Below are 20,296 nucleotides of genomic sequence, written 5' to 3'. Positions count from 1 at the left end.
GTATAATATATGTTGTGAGTGTGTGATTGAACATTCAAACTCATTTCTCAGGAATGCTTCCTGTGGCCAACCTCTGACTTGAGGATCTCTTCTGCCAGCTGAGTGGATCAGACAATCGAGAGCTGGCAAGGGCCTGGCAAATTTGCTTGGTAACTGCCCTCATGTCATGCTTTGGAGAATTGCTGAGCATGTTTAGGGCAGGGGCTTTCCTACCTTCCTCAGTGTCCAAAGCCACAAACTTGAGGGCATTCCCAGCTGTGTGTGGTGCTATGGTGTGTTCCCAGGTGGGGAACTCATGCTGTGGGATGCTCCTAAGGATACTAGGCTTACCCTCAATGCTCACCTTCGGAGAGGGTCTTTGCCTATGTCCTTTCCCTGACAGAATGATGCCACTGATGTCCTAAGGACTCTAGCTTGCTCACTTGATATAGACATTTGCAGAGACTGGTGTCAGGAAGAAAGGCCCTAAGGCCTTCATTCAGAACCTCAGTGGAACAGTGCTGGCATATTGCAAATAAAAATAGTTGGGTGTGGAATATGGAGAGCTGCCATGCTTGCTGGTATCATGGAGTAGGTGACCAAAAAGCTCCATCTAATCCTGGGACCTGCCCTTTATACATGGGCCATTCCTCATAGAATTGAGTGCATTTCTAAACCTCTACCAGTTTCCCACCCCTGTTTCCCTACTTTGCCTTTGAAATGCTGAGATGAAGGCCAAGGTTCAGTGACTGCTCAGCCAGCACTGTGCTGCAGAGCCACACCCCTCAGTCCTCCAGGTCTGGTTGGAAAGGCAATGATTCTGCTGCAGGAGTTTGTGTTAGAGCAGCCATTTTATGTTTAGGAGCTAGGCATGGTGGCTCATGTCCACAATTCCAGTGTTAGGAAGGCAGAGACAGGAGGATTATAGATTTGTACTCCTGTTACATTTCACAGTCAGGAGGAGAAGGCTTAACAGAATCTCTCCTGCCCTGGTGCCATGTTGGGGATTTGTGGAATTGAGGCTAAAATCAGCACCTGTGGCCCCAGGTCAGCACTGTCTCTCTCCTATGCTTCCAAACAGTCTGATACTCTTGGGTCTTAGCCCTGAGGTACAGATAGCTATGTAGGCCATTTAGAAGAGATTCTCTTGGGCTGAGGGATGCCTGGTCTGTAAGTGGCTGTCATGTAAGCATAAGGACTTGAGGTTGGATCTCCAGCATTCAGATGGACTCTGCGTGTGGTGGGGACTCAGACAGGTGAGAGTATCAGTCCTAGCTACTTGGTCTAGTCGTCTTTTTCCCACCGTTTACCTCCCCCTTCCTCAGTTTTGCCCCCTATCACTAAACAGGAGAGAAAGTAGGATAGAGGGGGGGAGAGAGAGAGAGATTCCTGAATCTAATTTACTTCTTCTTGTTTCTTCTTTGAGCACAAATACTAATAAATTGCAAACAGCCTCTCTAAATGAAAAACCCCACTTATCAGGGCTCTCTCTATGTACCCTGTAAAAAGTTCCTACAAATGTCATACAATCCCAGAAACTACCTGCAGCTGGCAAAACCATGCCTCTGCTAGAACACACGAGGCAGAGCATAGCTGCTGCAAAGCGACCTTGCACCCCACACCCGGGATTAAAATGAAAACATATGCTTATAATATTTCTGTGTTTTTAAAAGTAACCAAAATCCCAGAATTGTCAAACTTGTCACTATAGGTGGGTCCTTGGAGCTCAGTGACTAGTCTATTAGTCTAGCCATTCAGTGAGCTCCAGGCTTAGTGAGAGACCTGACTCAAAAAAGAAAAGTGAAGAGCCACTGAGGAAAACACCTGAAGTCTACTTCTAGTTCCATATGCAGCACACATACATGCACACACACACGCGCGCGAACACACACACACAACAAGAAAGATTTTTTTAGAAGATTTTTGTGTACATTGGTCACTGTGTTTTAAGGTTTGGGGCTACTGGCTAAAAGTTTTTATTGCCTGGAAAATTGACTAGTAAGAAAATAAATGTGGCTAGGTGTGGTGGCTCATGCCTTTAATCCCAGCACCGGGGAGGCAGAGGCTGGTGGATCTCTGTGAGTTCAAGGACAGCCTGGTCTACAGAGGAAGTTCTAGGACAGCTGGAGTTAACATGCAGAGAAACCTGTCTCAAAAAACTAAAAGAAAACAGAAGTGTCTGTTGGGAGTTAAATGTCCTTCTCACCTTTTGTGACAGGGTCTTGTTGTAGTTTAGGCTGACTTCAAACTCATGACAGTTCTCCTGCCTCAGCTTCCCAAGTGTTGAGATTAACAGTTGTATGGAGCAGAAAGGCTCAGTGGCTCTATAGCTAGAAAGTGACTGTTGGCAGTCTGGTGAGTCTGCAAGAGTCCTCCATGGGAAAACAGGCTGAGGTGGGAGGGTATTGTGAAGATCAAGGGGTCCGCCCACTCCCAGGTACAGTGGAGAGGAGGGAGGTAGTACTGTTCTCATAAGACATCTCAGGCTGAAGTCGGCTAATCTTCCTTGTCTATAGTTCTGACATTATGTCTCATGACACATGATTGATTCTTGAGAGGTGAGAGATGTGTACCCCTCAAGAAATCTGAGACTCAAATTTGCAAGCATTGCCATGGCTGTGTTTGGGCTATACGGTTACAAACTGCCCAATAGGGAAGACTAAGGAGGCAGAGGGAAGTCATTGCTAGCCACCTTTTTGGGTCCTGCTTTTTATGATTGATTGCCCTCAATGTTGTCTGACTGGTTCCTACTGCTTCCTTAGTGTTCCTGCTGCTGCAGGGCTCTAAAGAACCAGCAAAAGCTCTTTCCAGTGCTCGAGGGAGTTTAGGGCACCCCAAGTCTGCAGCAGACTCCAGGTGGCCACTGAGGGCTGCTGTGTGCTTGCTTAGCTAGCTCCCTCTTCTCTGCTCAGATCTGTTACTACTGAAAACAGAAGGCCTAGCAAACGTCTCAGTTGAGGAGGACCTAGTCCATTCAGTGTGAAATTAGCTTAGAAACTTTGTGGCTAAGCCAACATACCCAGAATGGGCACTGCCTTGTGTCCTCAGAGTTTCTATCTTTATTTGGGGTTGATCTGCAAGGAGTGACAGTACTGCTTCCTGTGGCTTCTCTGCCTGTTCTGATAAGTGATACCAGCTGTCTTTGAGGAGAGTTTGTCTGGAGAAAGCAGAAAGTCCCCCACTCACTAGTTGGTGCCCCAAAGACACTGGCTCCTTCCCTGTGGCCAGGGCTGGTGTCAGTCCCACAGACCGTTACTTCCTTAGCCCCACATGAGCACTTGTCTGTCTCTTCTGGTTTATGAGTAGCCATGCCGCTCAGATCAGAAGTACTAATTTGACTTTGCCCGAGACACCAAATAGTGCCGCTGCCCTGGGAATCTGCCCCTAGCCAGAAGGCAGTGGCAGAAAGCAGCCATTGGCTGTAGGAGCCAACGGTGACTGAAGAAGGCAGGCTTGAAGCTATCTGTGACATTGTGACTGGAAGGAAAACCCCTCTCTGGGCAGTTACTATGAAGCCAGGATTTGGGGGTTTGCTTTAGTTTTGCTGAGCTGGATCTCATATAAGTATTTGTCTTTAGTAAAAAAAGATTCAGAAATTTCTGGCCACTTTATGTGCACACAGGGAAAAATGTAATTTTGAGAAAGAACCTGTGTGTGTCGATAGAATCCACATTTGGTGTGTGCTAGGATGCAGTTTGCCCACTGTGCTGGCTCCCTAGGGCTTTAAACCATTCTTTTTTGTCTTTGTTTTTTGAGACAGGGTCTCAGTATGTAGCTCAAGCTGTCTTGGAATTCACTGTGTAGACCAGGCTAGCCTTGGACTCACAGATCTACCCCCTTTTGCCTCCTGAATGCTAGGATTAAAGGTGCACCCCATTACCTGCATTTGGGGGAGTTACAATTCTCATAGGTATAAGGACACTCAGCACCGAGTATCCATCTGCCAACATGTTTGTGCTCTTTCTGGCCAGGGTAAAAGGGTGTGATGCCTAGTGCTATATGAACTTAGGTATGAGGACTACCGGGTGTCACTCAAGCTACTGGTCATTCTTTCAGAGGAGGTGGGATTCTCTGGGGATAAAGGGCTCAGCCAGCTCCTCATGCAGGCATTCTGTAGTAAACACAGCTAGTGTGCTATGAATGGTGCCAACAGCTGGAGACTGGAAGAAGGTGGTGAGCACCTGTTGTGTTTTAGAAACCTGTCAAAGATATCTACTTAACTGGTTCTTTTCAATGTCTCCCTCATAGGCATGAACTGCTGGAGGAGGCCCGCAGGCAAGGCTTGCCTTTTGCACAGTGGGATGGGCCCACAGTGGTGGTGTGGCTAGAGGTGAGTCCTCTTCACATGCTGCACTATAGGATCTCAGCAAGGCCTCTCACACTTGCCTGATGTTCTGGCCCTCTTGTTGTCATATCTAGCTCTGGGTTGGGATGCCTGCCTGGTATGTGGCTGCTTGCCGAGCAAATGTCAAGAGTGGTGCCATCATGTCAGCCCTGTCAGACACTGAGATCCAGCGGGAGATCGGCATCAGCAACCCCCTGCATAGACTGAAGCTGCGGCTGGCCATCCAAGAGATAATGTCACTGACTAGCCCTTCTGCTCCACCCACATCCAGGACGGTAAGTCTCCCGTGAGGTCCTCTTATGCTCAAGGAGGAAGGACTATCTCCTGGAAGGCTGCAGACCACTCAACCTGCTTTCTTATAGGTCATTGTAACCCCCAGAAGGTCTCATTTAAAACATGGCTGCAGATGCCTTAGAACTTGCTTATATGAATTGAATGACCCACGACTAGCAAGCATTTTGGGCTAGGATATAGCTCTATGTAGAGTACTTGCTTAGCATGTGGAAGGTTCCAGTACCCAGCATTGGACAAAGGTTTTCATGAAAGCCTGGCTGCAGTTGAGCGTGAGGTCCATTTGATCGAGTTGGGGGTATGAGGATCAGAGCTTTGAGTCCAGCAGTGAGGCCCTAATCAAGTTAAAAATGAAAGCTTGCCTAGAAAAACCTCAAGAAGAAAGGTGTTTAAAATGTGGGACTGAAAAGGTAGTTCAGCAGTTAACAATACTGGCTGTTCTTCCAAAGGAACTGGGTTCAAATTCCCAGCACCCACATGGCAGCTCATAGCTGTCTGTAATTCCAGTTCCAAGGGATCTGGCATCCTCACACAGACATACATGCAGGCAGAATACCAAAGCACATACAAATAAATTATTTAAAAACAAAACAAAAAACTCTCACATGCATTTTTTGTACCTGTTGTCCCGAGGGCTTCCGGGCAGGAATTGAGGAATGTGTACTCTATACTCGAACTTCCTACCTTTTGCCTTTCATGCCTGATGACCCCTGACCATGCAGAGTTGGAATCTGCATTCACACAGAATGAGCAACTTGCTGAGCAGGTTACACATTCCCCTGGGACTTCTTCACAGTTCAACAGTAGGACAGTAGGGACCCAGGGTCTCTGACTCGACAGGGGTAGCTGCTGGCCTGGGTCTGTGACTGATCTGTCACAGAGGTGGGATTGTGCTTCTTTATCTGCATTACTCCCTCCCTGCCATATGTCACAGCACTATGTGCTGGACAGTAGAACAAGGGAAGAACACTTAGACTTACTTTGCTGAATTAAAATTCACTGGCATCCAGCCCCTGCCCTCCTAAGTCTGTGAACTCTGCCCTGGCATGGGCTCTGTGGCAGCATGTAAGGAATGAGCTGCTTGCATTTTCTCTGGAGTACTAGCTCTGCAGAGTACCTTGAATGGCACTAGTGAGGAATAGCTGCTGCCACCCAGTGTCCTGGTCACCAGAGAATGTACTTTTCTTCTCACTGGACAGTAATTTTTCTTTGTAAAAATCAACCAAAGGGGAAAGCCAAACATGGCTGTATTCCTGACTTAGCTTGAGTGACTCTTTAGAAACCCTGAAGTACCTTTGAGACATGCCTTTTTGCAACAGCTTAAGGCCTCACCCTAACTCAGACTTACTTTAAAGTGTTAAAAGTTTTTTTGTTCTCTGTGGGATGAACCCTGAATTCTGTCCTCAGCTGTGGCTCAGAGCTCTTATCCAGAGAATGATATTTGTTGCCACAATCCCTCCTGTTCCCTGGTAGTTTCCTGTCAGAAAGGCATGTTCATTGAGGCCCCTCCAAAGTCTTCCTCCGCTGTGCTTGTACGGGGAGCTCCCACCATCTTAGCTTGGAAGTGTTCCCTCCACACTATCAGGCACAGGCATCGATTCCTCCCTTGAGCTTACAAAAACAAGCACGTAGATTTTGGTCCTGTCTCTGGCTGTGACAGGGAGACAACCAGGACATGGTATGGTTAATTTTGGCCTGTCTGGGCTAGTTCTGGTGTATACCTGCCAGCTGGAAGAGGGGCCTTCTGCTGCTGTTGGAATGAGGCTGCTTGTGGGAGGGATTCCTTTAGGAAGTACTGGAGATAAAGCCCGGGGCCTTGCGCTGATAGGCAGCTCTGGCACTGAGCTCTATCTCCAGTCCAGTGAGATTGTTGTAAGAGAGTGAGCAGAGTTCTGAGAGAGCCAACATTTCTGGAAGTCTAAAATGGGTGGTGTTTTCTTTCTTTATATACCCCAGGGATAGACACAGCAGCCCAGCCCTGGAAGCTGTGAGCTCTTCTCAGCTGAGCAGTTGCTGGCAGAGTATAGCTTCTGGCAAGAGGGCTGGGCTGATGTGGCTTTTTATCATTTTCTGTGAAGAGTGGCCTTTGCCTCAGGCTCTTGTGCCTGAAGTTTATTTGTGTGCCCTCTCCTCTCTGTCATGCTTCTCTGGCCCTGGGATATGGCTGGTGCACTGGGTACCTTAGACCACAGGAAATGTCTGGTTGACACATGAAGAGATGGAAACGCTCACAGCCACGCCACAAACGGTTAGTCACTGCAGCCTGCGTTCTCAGGGCACGTGCTGTGTCAAACCAGCTTGGGCTTTGGCCTTTCTGTTGGGAATGAAGGTGTTAATGTTTAATTGTTTCACAAACATGTCCCCTCTTAAGTTATCAACTAAGTGTACAAACTGGAGTTTGTTTTGCTTTAGTTTTTTCTTTCCAGGATCTTACATTGCTTCAGACATGCTCATTTAGATAGAATTGATTTGCCCTGGGGACAGAGCTCAGTTTAGCACCCCACTGTGATAGTGGAACCCAGCTTTTTTCTCTTGCTGATATGCTGGCATGGAAAGGGTGTGTTTCTTGCATGTAAACCCTAGGCTGCTGGTGCTGCACAGACTGCATGCTGCTGCAATCCCAGCATGCTCATGTGTCCAACTGTCCATGTTTGCCTGCTTGCCTTACCATAGCTTACAAACACTAACGGTTTGTTCTTTTGCATTCCTAACCATGTAACATCAGGAAGACGAGGAGGGAAGCTGGGCTCAGGTTGGCATCTTTCTCTACCTACCTACCTTCACTGTGTGGCAGCAGAAAGTTTCTGGGATGGTAAAGCATGGAACTTGTCTTTCTGGATGGTCTTAGAATCCCAGTCTGCTCTGTGTGGTTAAAGCCCAGAGCAGGCTTGGCAGCGTCTCATGGACAACTTTGAACATTTCCACAGGAGCCTTTGTGGTGGCTCTTGATGAGAGCACAAGCTTCTGTCGATGTGGGGTCCCTCACACAGGAGTTCACACCTTTTAAGAGTGTGTATAGAATTCCCTGCTGGAGTGACTTTAGTTTCAAGATCTCCTGGTAGAGAAAGTATAAAATTTGCAAACCTTAGAGACATTATGCCTTTGCCGTGTCTCTGTGTTGATGTCTTACTGAGTGCTGCCCTAATGCTGCATAGATTTAAAGATCTCACTGGGGGAACCCTCAGAGGTGAAGCTTCTTCCTGTCTCATGGGCGCTTGCATCTTCCTGCTAACGTTTTTATTACATTAGGTATTTGTGTTTATTTGTGTCTGTGTGCACATGCCATAGTGAGGTCAGAGAACCATGCAGGATTGTCAGTTCTTTTCCACATGTGGGTTCCAGGGAGGAACTCTGTTTTCAGGCTTGTTGGCCAGCACCTCTGCCCACTGAGCTCTCTCACTGTGTTTGCATTCTCAGTCCCCAGTTCTTTACCACCCAGGGAGCTCTTCCTGAGTGCGTTGCCATCTCTGCATTCAGGCAGCTCAGGTGAATGACAGTTGCTCGTCCCTGGATTTTAGCAGCTTTCATTGCTGAGGCTGAGCTATAGGCCTGGACAGGTAATATTCTTAGTTTTCCCCTCCACAGGCAGCTACCTCCCTCTATATCAGTGTCACTGTGATGCAGAAAGGACACGAGCTCCGGTCCACTGGTCTTCCTGTGCTTTGCCTCTCTCTGCCATTACTCAGCCTGGCTAGCAGCTCCTTACAGGATGGGCAATTAGGGTGCTCAGCCGGGTATTTTCTGATGATCACAGGGCACCTCACATGTCCACACAGTGATTCCAGTTCTTTGTAGAAATAGATGCTTGTTTCAGGCTAGGAAGTGTGAGCAGCATGCTTGGCAGTGGAGTGTGAAAGAAGGGGCTTGTGGGCTGGTGAGATGGCTCAGTGGGTAAGAGCACCCGACTGCTCTTCCGAAGGTCCAGAGTTCAAATCCCAGCAACCACATGGTGGCTCACAACCATCCATAACAAAGATCTGATGCCCTCTTCTGGAGTGTCTGAAGACAGCTACAGTGTACTCACATATAATAAATAAATAAATCTTTAAAAAAAAAAAAAAAAAAGAAGGGGCTTGTATCACTCCCTCGAAATTCTCTTCCCAACTGAACTGTTAGACAAAGACTTCAGCCTGCTCTTCTATGCAGGATAGCCTGTGGACACTGAGGAACCATTAACAAGAGGTGTGAACATGACCCCGCTTTGTAGCCTAAGTTTTGCTTAGTCTGGGTTGTGTCTGTGCTGTGCAGCATTTTCCTCTGTCCTAGGGCATCTGGCTCTGTGTGCCTCCCTTTCCTAGGCTATCTCAGCATCCTAGGAGAAAAGGAGGGTTCCCTGGACTAAGCCCTCGCTATAATGGCCACCACAAGAAGTGATTGATGTGCATGGGAAGCATGCAGATGGGACAGTGCTGCCTCATTTGGCCCTTTCTTTATAGGATCTTCTTCATTCTGCCCTTCCAAGAATGCAGACCCAGGCCAGAAAATAGCTGAGGGTCCCTGTGCTGATAGACAGTGACATCTTGTCATGATCCAGAGTGCTTAGGGATAGTAATAGAATAGTTCTTTTAGTAGAGCTTCTTTGTGCCTTGGCTGGAGCAGGAGAGCAGTGGAGGGAAGCTGTTCCCATTTCCCAGCATCAAGTCTTGTTCTCTTTGCCTGCAGTCTGCTCTTTTCCACAGGACAGACCTGTTTAGTCACTAGAAGTGATGTTTTTAACCTAGGTTTCCAGTTGGTTCTTAGTCTGTAGGAATGGGTCCCTGTTCATACTGCCTAGCACAACCCGGGTCTTGGCCTGGGGGCTGTTGTGCAGCTTTCTGTCTCAGTTGGTCCTGTCCTTTGTGAATGACAGGACCAACTGACTTCCTTCCCTGCTCGCTGGCTTTGTGTGTCTTGTTGCCTTGTGCTGGTGGTTCGGTGCTGGGAGTTAGTGAGGGCACAGCTGCACTTCTTGTGGATAAGCATTCAGTTCTTCCCCTCCGCAAGTACTCTGTGCTGCTTAAAGGTAGATTCACCCATTCCCCGAATGCTGAATTCTCCACAGTGAATGGAGAGCCTTTCACATGGTGTTTCTGGGTCTTTTATATTATTGTGCTTTCCCAATTTCTTGATATACAAAATTTCTCAGATTATGCTCCCATGACAATAAGCCTCTCAGTATCAGGTATTTTAGTATGTTGTTGATTGACTTGATGGCATTATAGATTCGTGCACTGTTATTTTGGAAGTGTGTTAATTTACAAATGATTGGAAGGTATTTAGATGTTCCTAGCCATTATTTATCCCTTTGAGACAGAGTCTTGCAGAGTTACTCAGGCTAGACTCTGACCTTCAGCTTTAGACAACCATCCCATCTTGGCCTATTGAATTGTTGGAGGAACTATGGATTTGGCCCTGGATTTGGCCAATTGCTAGTTTCTTTTTTTCTCCCATATTTTCCACCTATCTTTACTGGATCTTGCCCTGTATCCCAGTCAACCTTCAACATGCAGCAGTCCTCAGACCTCAGCCTCATAAGGACTGGAATTACAGATTCTGGTTCAGTTTTTTTGAGTCAGAAAATACTGTGCAGAGTCGCTTCTGAGCATATTGAGAGCTAGGGTATCACTCTGTGGCCAAGTTGCCACGAGGCCTTGTTCAGTCTGCACCACACCAAGCCAAACACATCTGGATGTGTTATGGGGCTGTGCAACCGTCATCCACAACTTGGGAGGCTGAACAGCCCAGAAAGTTGACTGTGATGTGCCATCCTTGAGATGGTGGTCTCCAGGACCACATGGGATGGTGGGATGGGGTGTGAGGTTCTGCTTCCTGTCTTGGGCAGGATGGTAGTTCTCTCTCAAGAAAAGAAGGGAAATGTTCTGGTGTCAGGTAGAGAATTCTGGAAAACCTAAATAGACCAAGTTAATTGATAATTATTGCTTCAATCTGTACCATGCTGAGAATTTTCAAGGAAAAGCTGCTTTATAGCACTCCTCTCCTTTGTCCTTTGGATGGAAGGAGTATTTATGGCTTGTTTATAGTTTGCATTTGTCTTTTTCTTCATTGAATCCTGTTAGCTATTGGTTTGTCTCAAATTTTTTTCTAATCAACTTTTGCTGATTTTTAAATAAACAGTTATGAAAAAGTGTTAAAACCAAAGTCAAAACCAGTCAGAGATAATTTTAATGAGTCAAGTTGAACCTGCCCTTCAAACTTGTTCATGAGTCGTGGTCATTCTTAGTTGCTGTATTAACAGCTCTTCAGAAGGGGCTCTGCAGTTGGCTGTGGTTTCCTTGTGACTTGTTTAGATAGGTTATGACTTTTAATGATTCCTTTCGTCTGAAGTCTCACTAACTCTTAAGTGATGGGGATGGGAGATTGATCACCCAGGAGTTACCAAGTCCAGTGCTATCATTAGTTTAGTCTTCAGAAAATGTGGTACATTTGAAGTCCATAACTAATGTCACCCACTTACTAAAAGCAGACTCTAGCGTATGGAGACATGAATCACGAGTGGATCGGCAATGAGTGGCTGCCCAGCCTGGGCCTGCCGCAGTACCGCAGCTACTTTATGGAGTGCCTTGTAGATGCCCGGATGCTGGACCACCTGACCAAGAAAGACTTGCGAGGGCAACTGAAGATGGTTGACAGCTTCCACAGGCAAGTGGACACTCGCCATGCTTTTCTCTGCCTAAGCCTTGCCCTGTTGCTAGCTCCACATAATATCTTTTTGTTGTGTCTTTGTAAACAGAAACAGTTTCCAGTGTGGAATTATGTGCCTGAGAAGGTTGAATTATGACCGAAAAGAACTGGAAAGAAAAAGAGAAGAGAGTCAGAATGAGACAAGAGGTGAGTTCCCTACCCCGGCAATGGTCTGGCTTCTGCCGCCCGTGCTCCAGCTTCAGTGGGGTGGAGAATCTGCTGAGCAGCACTAGGAAGAATCCTGGATGGCTTAGGTGGAGGCACTGGCCTAACCTGAGGAAGATGGAAAGGAGTGATAGAGAGCTTGCCTGTACAGTCATCAGTACTGGTACTTTTCCTGTGAAATTAGTGTGTTATTCTTTGGTTATGTGTCCTGTGTAAATAACTTATTTCCAAATGCAGAACAGTGATGAGTTTGCTGCATACTCTCTGGGGTAAGTATGAAATGCATAGCTGTGGGGTATTCAAGGGTTTTGATCACACAGGAAAGGTAGGAGGCCCCAAGGCTACCCTCAGCCTGCTCTTAGAGGATAGCAGCATGGATAGGGAGGACATACAGAAGCAGAACAGGCTGTAGGGCCTTCTTCCCTGCTGCAGCCCCAGTGATGGAGAGACAGTTACTTGCTTGAAGAGACAGTTTCAGAAGTCAGAAAGTCATTGATGATTTTAGCAGTGGTTCTGAACTGAGTGGACACTAGATGTTTTAGTCTCTGTCACTTAATCTCTTTCGGCTCACCACAGCCCTAGAAATGTTTTTAATAAGGAAAACAAAATATGGGCTGGTGAGATGGCTCAGCGGGTAAGAGCACCCGACTACTCTTCCAAAGGTGTAGAGTTAAAATCCCAGCAACCACATGGTGGTTCAAACCATCCTTAACAAGATCTGACTCCCTCTTCTGGAGTGTCTGAAGACAGCTACAATGTACTTACATATAATAAATAAAATCTTTAAAAAAAGAAAAAAGAAAAACAAAATATGAAAAAGGCAAGAGGTGGCCAGGCAGTAGTGGTGCACACCTTTAATCCCAGCACTCCTGAGTGAGCAGAGGCAGGAGGATCTGTATGTATTTGAGGCCAGCCTGGTCTATAGAGTAGATTCCAGAACGATCAAGACTACACAGAAATTCTGTCTCAAGCAACAACAACAAAAAGAGAAAAATGGAAACAAACTGCACATCTGAAGGGCAGTTTGTCCCGTTCTGTTGCCTGAGTCCTGGGAATGGCCTCTTTTTCATAGCAGCATCTGGGAGCAGAATGTTGAATCTGCTGCATTATTCTCTGTGGCCCTCTGTCTTCCTGCATTTGACAGAAACTGTCTTTGGAAGTGATTGGGCATATTTTTAGACTGACTATTCTTAGCTCTCCATTAGTGCTAATGGAGTACTGTACCTGTTACAAGGTGTGTCCTCCAGAGCCTCTGTGCTAGAGAATGTCTTTTAGTATCTCTGTGAGTACTGGGCATGGTGACATATGTCTGTGATACCAGCACTCAGGAAGCTAAGGCAGAAGGACCATGTTAGTTCAAGGCCAATTGAGGCTCCAAAGTGAGACCCAGTATTAAGAAAATAAATGAGAAAAACATTGAAGATATTTGCATCATATGCTGGCTAGTTAGTTTCATGTCAACTTGACACAATCTAGAGTCATTGGAAAGCAGGGGGACTCAGTTGAGAAAATGTTCCCATAAGATCCAGTTGTAGGGCCTGGCGGTGGTGGCGCATGCCTTTAATCCCAGCACTTGGGAGGCAGAGGCAGGTGGATTTCTGAGTTCGAGGACAGCCAGGGCTACACAGAGAAACCCTATCTTGGAACCCCCCCCCCCCAAAAAAAAAAAGATCCAGCCATAGCAAAACATGTAGCACATTTTCTTAATTAGGATTGAGGGGGTGGGGTTGGGCAGCCCATTTTGGTAGTACTGGATTCTATAAGAAAACAGACTCAGCAAGCCATGGGAGCAAGCCAGTAAGCAGTGTTCCTTCATGGCCTCTGCCTCAGCTCCTGCTTCCAGGTTCCTACCCTGCATGAGTTTCTGCCCTCACTGCTTTTTTTGTTTTTGTTTTTGTTTTTTTGTTTTGTTTTGTTTTGTTTTTTGAGATAGTAACCCTAAGGCACATCATAAAGTAAATTAGAATAAAAATGTTCACCTTGAGCAAAAGTTTAAATGCAAGATATGTTGGCTATACAGAAGAGCCCCTGGAAGACTAAGGACCACGGACTGGAGAGCTGACGGGAACTTCCTCAGCACTGCCCTGGTTCCCTGGGTCATTGCACATTTCTTGTGGAGGAGAGAGTGGGGGTGCCCAGCATCCAAGCAAAATGTCTTCCATGGGTAGCTGCCTGGAACATGCAGGCTGAGAAAGTGTGGCTGTACAGGTGGCTCTGTCTGGGATGGGAAGAATCTTGCTTTGGTCCTCAGGTTTGTAGGCCGTCACTTCATTCTATTCCTGGAAGTGGAATGAGTTCTGTCCCTTTCCCCTGGGTTCCCTGGAGTAGTTCCAGTAGGTTCTTAGAGTGGCGTGGAGAGAATTCCTCTATGAGGGCTATGGTATCTGTGATGCTGGAACCTGGGGGCTTGGGTCTATTTCAGGAGCACAAGGTCAGGATTTTTACCAGGAACCTTTTCTTCTGTGCTGCAGGGTATTGTGAGTGGAGCATTTCTGAGGCTACCATATGCTTCTCTACTCTCTTGCAGATGTGCTTGTGTGGAGCAATGACCGGGTGATTCGCTGGATCCTGTCAATCGGCCTTAAAGAGTATGCCAACAACCTAATAGAGAGTGGTGTTCACGGAGCACTTCTGGCTTTGGACGAGACTTTCGATTTCAGTGCCTTGGCACTCTTGTTACAGATTCCAACGCAGAATACGCAGGTGACCCCAGAGCTCTCAGTCCTGATCCCTGCCAGTGTTCCAGAAGTCCTGATTGCATATGCTCACTTGCCCCCTCCAGTTGAGGGAAAGCTTAACATTGCATAGCTAGTGAGGACTTTGTGTAGCTCCATAGTGAGTGAGTCAACAGAGGCTAATGCTACACTCCCATCTGCTTTCTGTTTCAGCGCACTACATGAAAGCTTTATTAGTTTCACTTTTATGGTAATTGCTTTACTTAACTTTCTTTGCTTCATGAGCATATTTGAAAATGTGAAATTTCCATTTCTCCCCAGAGTACCACCATTAGCTCATACTCCAGCCATCTGCATAGCACTTACTGTGTTCCTCTCCCCTCAAGTCCACCCACAGATTAGATGTGATTTTTGGATTCCATCATGGGTCAGTGTGTTCCTGGCAGTGGGATATGCCAGCGTCCTTCTTAGAATTGATGGAAGCTTTGGTGACTTTTTCCCTGTTTTAGGCTCGAGCTGTCTTGGAAAGAGAATTCAACAACCTTTTGGTCATGGGGACTGATCGGAGGTTTGATGAGGTGAGTGGATGCTCAGCCTGACGGCCTTGCTCTGTTTGGTCTGCTTGTTTTTCTGGTGTCACCAAAGCTCAGCTCAGCCACACATGTATTCATGGATGTTGAGTGGGCCCCATTTCAGCATATTTAGAACCATGGAGGAAGTGCTACGTAAGGAGTGTGGACATAAATTCAAATATATATGTTCACAGATGCTGGTGTTGAGAGAGCTAATTGCATTGATACTGGTTATCATGCCCAGCCCAGAAAAGAGTGGTTTTGTTTTGTTTTGCTTGTTTCAAGGCAGGGTTTCTCTGGGCAGCTCTGGCTGTCCTGGAACTCCCTCTATAAGACCAGGCTGGCCTCGAACTCACAGAGATTTACCTGCCTTTGCCTCCTGAATACTGGTATGTAAAGCACACACCACTACCGTCCAGCAAGAATGATTACTGTTAGTTGGCACTTGTCTCCTTGGTTTGCTAGGATGATGACAAAAGCTTCAGGAGGGCACCTTCCTGGAGGAAGAAGTTCAGACCAAAGGACATCCGTGGCTTGGCCTCTGGCTCTGCAGAGACGTTGCCTGCCAACTTCCGGGTCACCTCCTCCATGTCATCTCCCTCTATGCAGCCAAAGAAGGTTCAGATGGACGGTATGTGGTGGGCCGTACCACCCCGAGTGTGGGGAGTGAGCACTGGCTCCTCCCAGGGCCTGGAGTACAGCTGCATGCTCAGGTTGTTCAGCTAACCCTAACATTGGATCATCACGATTAACCACCAAAGTAACAGAAACTAAGAGAATCCTTGTTTGATTGAGTCTTAACCTATTTTCCATAGGCTTAATACTGTCTGTTCTTGGAACTGGGTAGAGCCCATGCTGTGAGGTCGGACCTGACAGGCAGCACAAATGTGCCTGTTCTATGTTGCATGCCAAACCCCTGACCACAGCTCGCTCCTAAGACTTACTAGGTTAAAAAAACAAAACAAAACAAAACAAAAAACAACAACAACAAAAAAGACTTACTAGGTTGTTTTCGTAGTCACAGTAAGCTTCCTGCCTCAGCCTTGTGAATGCTGCAGCTATAGGCATAAGCTACAACAGCTGGCCCAAGCAAATTGTAAATAATGCAGTTTCCACCTCTTTCCACAATGTTAGTCATATGTACCTGTTAATAGGACAGGGAAGATAGGCTGAAACTAGGTGGGCCCCAGCCAGAGATGGTGGGGCACAGCTGACAGAGTGGACCCTAGACTTCTGACAAGACAGAAGTCAGAGGTTTGCCTTGAACTTTGCTGCTAAAAGGCACATGACCCTGAGCAGGCATGTTTTTGAGTAAACCTTCTGGCTGTGCTTTGTGTTCCTAAGGAGGTTTTAATAACTGACAGCCACACACTAGCAGCAGCCAAACCTGAGTCCTAACAGGCAGGCTCCTCTTCGCCAATGTGGGTGATGGATTAGCCATGTTCTTTTGGGATTCTTGTTCTCACTTCACAAACCAGAGACATGCACAGGGCAAAGCTTCCCTGGGCTGGACTCCTGGGAAGTATTGTGTTTCAGGGGAAGGTCCAGTTTGTCTGCTCATAGCAAGTTCGTAAGAACCAGTGTGAGCCTGCTGTGCCAGCCTAGCTCAGGCTGAATGGAAGCATGCAGGCTTTCCTTGTTATAAGCCACACTTCCTCAGTCAAGCACTAGTGCTCTAAGAATGGGAGCTTAGAGAGAAAGCAACCTAGAAAGAGGCGTAGGAGTCTAGGGTGTGGAGGTGGCTTCCTCTACTCTCACATGAGAAGGCATCTGCTGGGCACCAGCTGTACTGAGAACTTCATCTGAGGGAGGAAAGCTGAGATGCAGTGTTGATGGCAGGCATTCCTTCCACTAAACCAGCTGTCCTAGTGGCCTGAGAGTGTGGCTGTGGGAACTTAGCATTCTCCTGTACACAGGCCCATTCTGTTTCTTAAGCCATACTGGCTGCTTATTAAATGACAGCCAGCATCTCAGTGGTTTCCTGAGAGAAGCCACTGTCCTGATCATACTGCTCTTCACCTCTGCTCCATTTCATGGAGCCCTCCACCTTAGGAGTGTAACCTCAGCCCTTCCCAGAGTCCCTCTTGGGGTTGGAATTTACCTATGGATGATGCTTGGAGGTGTAGTATAGTTGTGTAAAGTCTGTGGTGCAGTCTCAGGAGAAATATGGTGGTCCCTTTCATAGTTGTCATTTACATGGACGCCTGAGATTGTTTGTGACACTTGCTCATTGTTGCTTCTGAGTTAGCGGCCCATTTCCAGGCTCTCAGAGGGAGCTTCTGGGCCACCATGGTGTTCTTGCCTGCCTCTTTCCCTACAGCAGACTGTCCGTCTATCACTCTGGAATTCCTCTTAGTGCTGGAATGTCTTTGTTCCTGTGTGTGATGTTTGACACTAACTGCACGCTGTGTTTGCATGCTTCCTCCCATGGTTGTGGAGACAGGTAGTGTGTCCGGAGCACAGAGGCTGGACTCTGCCACAGTCAGGACTTACTCCTGCTAGAGCCTCCTGCTGGTGAGTAGAGAGCTGCTGCTCCAGACACCCCCAGTACAGCCCAGGGGAGCCAGTTCATGTCCACTTGGCTTTGGCAGCTTAGAACCATGAGAGCCAACCTCAGTTATTTGGGAACTGAAAGAATACAATTCTCCTTACACTTGGTGCCACAGGTGGTGGACAGTGACCACAGAGGGTGCAAACCTTGTTTTTTCTCCGTGTGTGTGTGTGTGTGTGTGTGTGTGTGTGTGTGTGTGTGTGTGTGTGTACGTGTGCACGTGTGACTGCAGGTGCTAGAAGAGTCCAAATGAGGGTGTCAGATCCCCTAGAGCTAGTTAGCTAGTTATGTATAGCTTTGGGCAGCCTGGTGTGGGTGCTGGGAATGGAACTCCGGTCCTCTGTAGGAGCAGGCAGTGGTTTGTTTGTTTGTTTATTTAGTGTACATGAGTATGCTGTGTCACTCTCTTCAGACACACCAGAAGAGGGCATCGGATCCCCTTACAGATGCTTGTGAGCCAACATGTGGTTACTGGGACTTGAACTCAGGACCTCTGGAAGAGCAGTCAGCGCTCTTAACTGCTGAGCTGTCTCTCCAGACTTTCTAAAGTCTATATTTATCCAGCCGTAGGTGTTGGCTGATGTCATGGAAGGTGCAGGGGTGAGAACAGTCCTCTACACTGGTGTGACTCTTTGAGCCACTCAAGTACAGGTCCCCATACGTGGCTCCTTCAGTGCTGTTTAGTCATTCAGGTGGCTGATGGTGTGATACCATGGCTCTCAGTCTAGAGAGCTGCTGTTTAAACATATAGCTAAGGATGACTCTCCCAGGCCCAGGCCCAGGCCTCCCTCATCTCTCTCTGCTCCTAAGCCCCCTCTTTTCCAGGACTGCTATCCTACTAGGATCTGGGATGGGTTCTGTTTATTTGTTTTTGTTTTCTGCTTCTTTTAATTAATATCTGTAGACATATGCTTGGGGACTGGGCCTAGGTGACAGGTGGTTATGGGGTTACCCTGTGTGGGCAGCCTGTGCTGAGAGGAAGTGTCTTTGCTTACTTGCAGTTTACCCACACTACTTCTACAGATGACACTGCTGAGACACGGACGGTGCAGAGCTCGTGCAGCCCCATCTGGCAACTTTTGCTATGTGGACCCAAGATATTTTATTACAGAGTTTTTAAACTAGTGAAGAAAAAAAATCATAAATACCATAGAGAAAATATTTTAGAATTGACTGTTTCTTATATTTATGTAAACTTATACTTTCTCATTTATATAGCTACTTACTCTTTCATGTATATCCAGGCTATAAATATCCTTTTGAGTCAATTCATGTTCTTATACCTAATTTTAGTCTTTTAAATGAATGTACTGTAATGCTTGTGTATAAATCTGAGCAAATATAGGGCTTTTGTAAATTATGCATTTACTGTAATTATTCCTGTTTAATTTTTTAATGATGAACCCGACAGAGGAAAGGATTTTGCTACGTTTATAAAGTCATCACGATACAAGCCATGTGCATTCTCCTCTACCCAGCTCTGCAACAATCATTCTGAAAGAAGCAGACTTTATTTCCAGACGTTTTCTGTCATATTTTAATGACTGACCGTAACCATACTTTTTCTAGACAAAATCTCAGCTTCCATTAGGCTTGAGACTGATGGGCAGGACTCTGTGAACAGCCCTTACCCCTGACCACATCCCTGGCCCTGCTCTGGACGTGGGTGGATTGTCTCCAGAGGCTGAGCAGGCACTGAGCTGGGAACAGCACTCTACAGGGGCAGGGTGGCCTCACCTGCAGACTGAGCAGCTGATGGAGCCTCGAAGCCACCTCCCTCCCGCCACACTCTTCAAGGACCAATCATGGGGCAGGTGCTCATATCCTGGCTGGGGCAGAGCAGGTGAAAGCAAGAGACCTCAGCGGAGCGGGCAGCCTGCAACTCCAATAAAGGCCTTATTTTTCTTGTGTAAACTGTCTTACATTTATTTGTAACTGTTGTAAGAGTGGACCTTGTTCTCCACTCAGCTGTCTTGCTAGCCTCCTGACTGACTTCAGTGAACTAAGAAGCCACAGGGCTCAGGCACACATGTGCGTATTTATTGTGTAGCTGATGTGGAAGAGGCTATTATATTTGCTTTCTGCTTTTAATTCATCTGGACAGTTGGTTGTTCTATTTTTCTGTTAATCGTTTGTGACCCTCCCGATTATATAACAGTCTGTGCAGTCAACTTCTGAACTGTTTTTATCACAGTGTTATTTATTGCTGTTTTTCAATAAAGTCCCCAGCATTTTCCACTGCCAGTTAAGAGTGCTGTGAACAGGCGTCGGCTGCCTTATGCTCTGCTGAAGGTGCAGCAGGGTGAGAGATGGCACAGGGCAGCCTCAGAGCTATTCCCCACTACACTCGCCCCAGGCAGTTCTTCTGAAGGCTGTGTCTCCTCAAGACCGACAGCTTTCCCAGGTCATGTCTGTGTGGGTGTGGATTAGGGTCCTTCTGGCCCTTCCCAGCACAGACCTGCTTGTGAGCGCTGACTTCTGTTTACAACTTGTCTGCTGACCTGTGCCACAGACTTGCAAAACCTTATTTGCTGGAGGCAACCATTGGGGCCAGGGAGATGACTTTAGTGGGTAAGGTGCTTGCCTTACAAACAAAAGGACTCAAGGTTAGATTCCCAGACCTCAGGGTGTGTGTGTGTGTGTGTGTGTGTGTGTGTGTGTGTGTGTGTGTGTGTGTGTGTTGCCTTAGTGATTAAGAGCTCACACCTCTTTCAGAGGACCTGAGTTCAATGCCCAGCACCCACATGATAGCTCATTTCTGTTCAACTCTGGTTAGTTCCAGGATTTCCAATGCCTGCCCTGGCCTCCTACAGCACAGATGCATAAAGCGGTACACAAAATTCACATGTTAAAAAGGTTCTTTGACTCTGTATTATTCAGGGTTCTCTAGAGTCACAGAACTTACGGATATGCTCTATATAGTAAAGGAATTTGATGACTTACAGTCTGTAGTCCAAATCCCAACAATGGTTCAGTAGTAGCTGTGGATGGAAGTCCAAGGATCTAGCAGTTGCTGAGTCCCACACGGCAAGAAGGC

General features: G+C 46.9%; 1 protein-coding gene across 11 annotated transcripts in view; it reads left to right on the top strand.

The window, feature by feature from the left end:
- Positions 1 to 19,506, top strand: part of Ppfia1 (PTPRF interacting protein alpha 1) — a 79,715-nt gene extending 60,209 nt beyond the window's left edge. For 2 of the 11 annotated variants that reach the window (XM_021222469.2, XM_021222477.2), the window contains 11 exons: positions 4,228 to 4,309; positions 4,399 to 4,599; positions 6,801 to 6,863; positions 7,341 to 7,367; positions 11,079 to 11,254; positions 11,346 to 11,443; positions 13,989 to 14,164; positions 14,646 to 14,714; positions 15,174 to 15,339; positions 17,152 to 17,222; positions 18,261 to 19,506. In XM_021222469.2, coding sequence (XP_021078128.1) covers positions 4,228 to 4,309; positions 4,399 to 4,599; positions 6,801 to 6,863; positions 7,341 to 7,367; positions 11,079 to 11,254; positions 11,346 to 11,443; positions 13,989 to 14,164; positions 14,646 to 14,714; positions 15,174 to 15,339; positions 17,152 to 17,210 — 1,117 coding nt within the window. In that variant the 3' untranslated portion in view covers positions 17,211 to 17,222; positions 18,261 to 19,506. The remainder of the gene's footprint in view (positions 1 to 4,227; positions 4,310 to 4,398; positions 4,600 to 6,800; positions 6,864 to 7,340; positions 7,368 to 11,078; positions 11,255 to 11,345; positions 11,444 to 13,988; positions 14,165 to 14,645; positions 14,715 to 15,173; positions 15,340 to 17,151; positions 17,223 to 18,260) is intronic. The other 9 variants (XM_029531446.1, XM_029531474.1, XM_029531460.1 and 6 more) reach the window with 7 other exon arrangements.
- The last annotated feature ends 790 nt before the right edge of the window (positions 19,507 to 20,296 follow it).

This window comes from Mus pahari, chromosome 1 (assembly GCF_900095145.1).
Source record: "Mus pahari chromosome 1, PAHARI_EIJ_v1.1, whole genome shotgun sequence".
NCBI lineage: Eukaryota > Metazoa > Chordata > Mammalia > Rodentia > Muridae > Mus > Mus pahari.
This window is presented reverse-complemented; position numbering and strand designations above follow the sequence as displayed.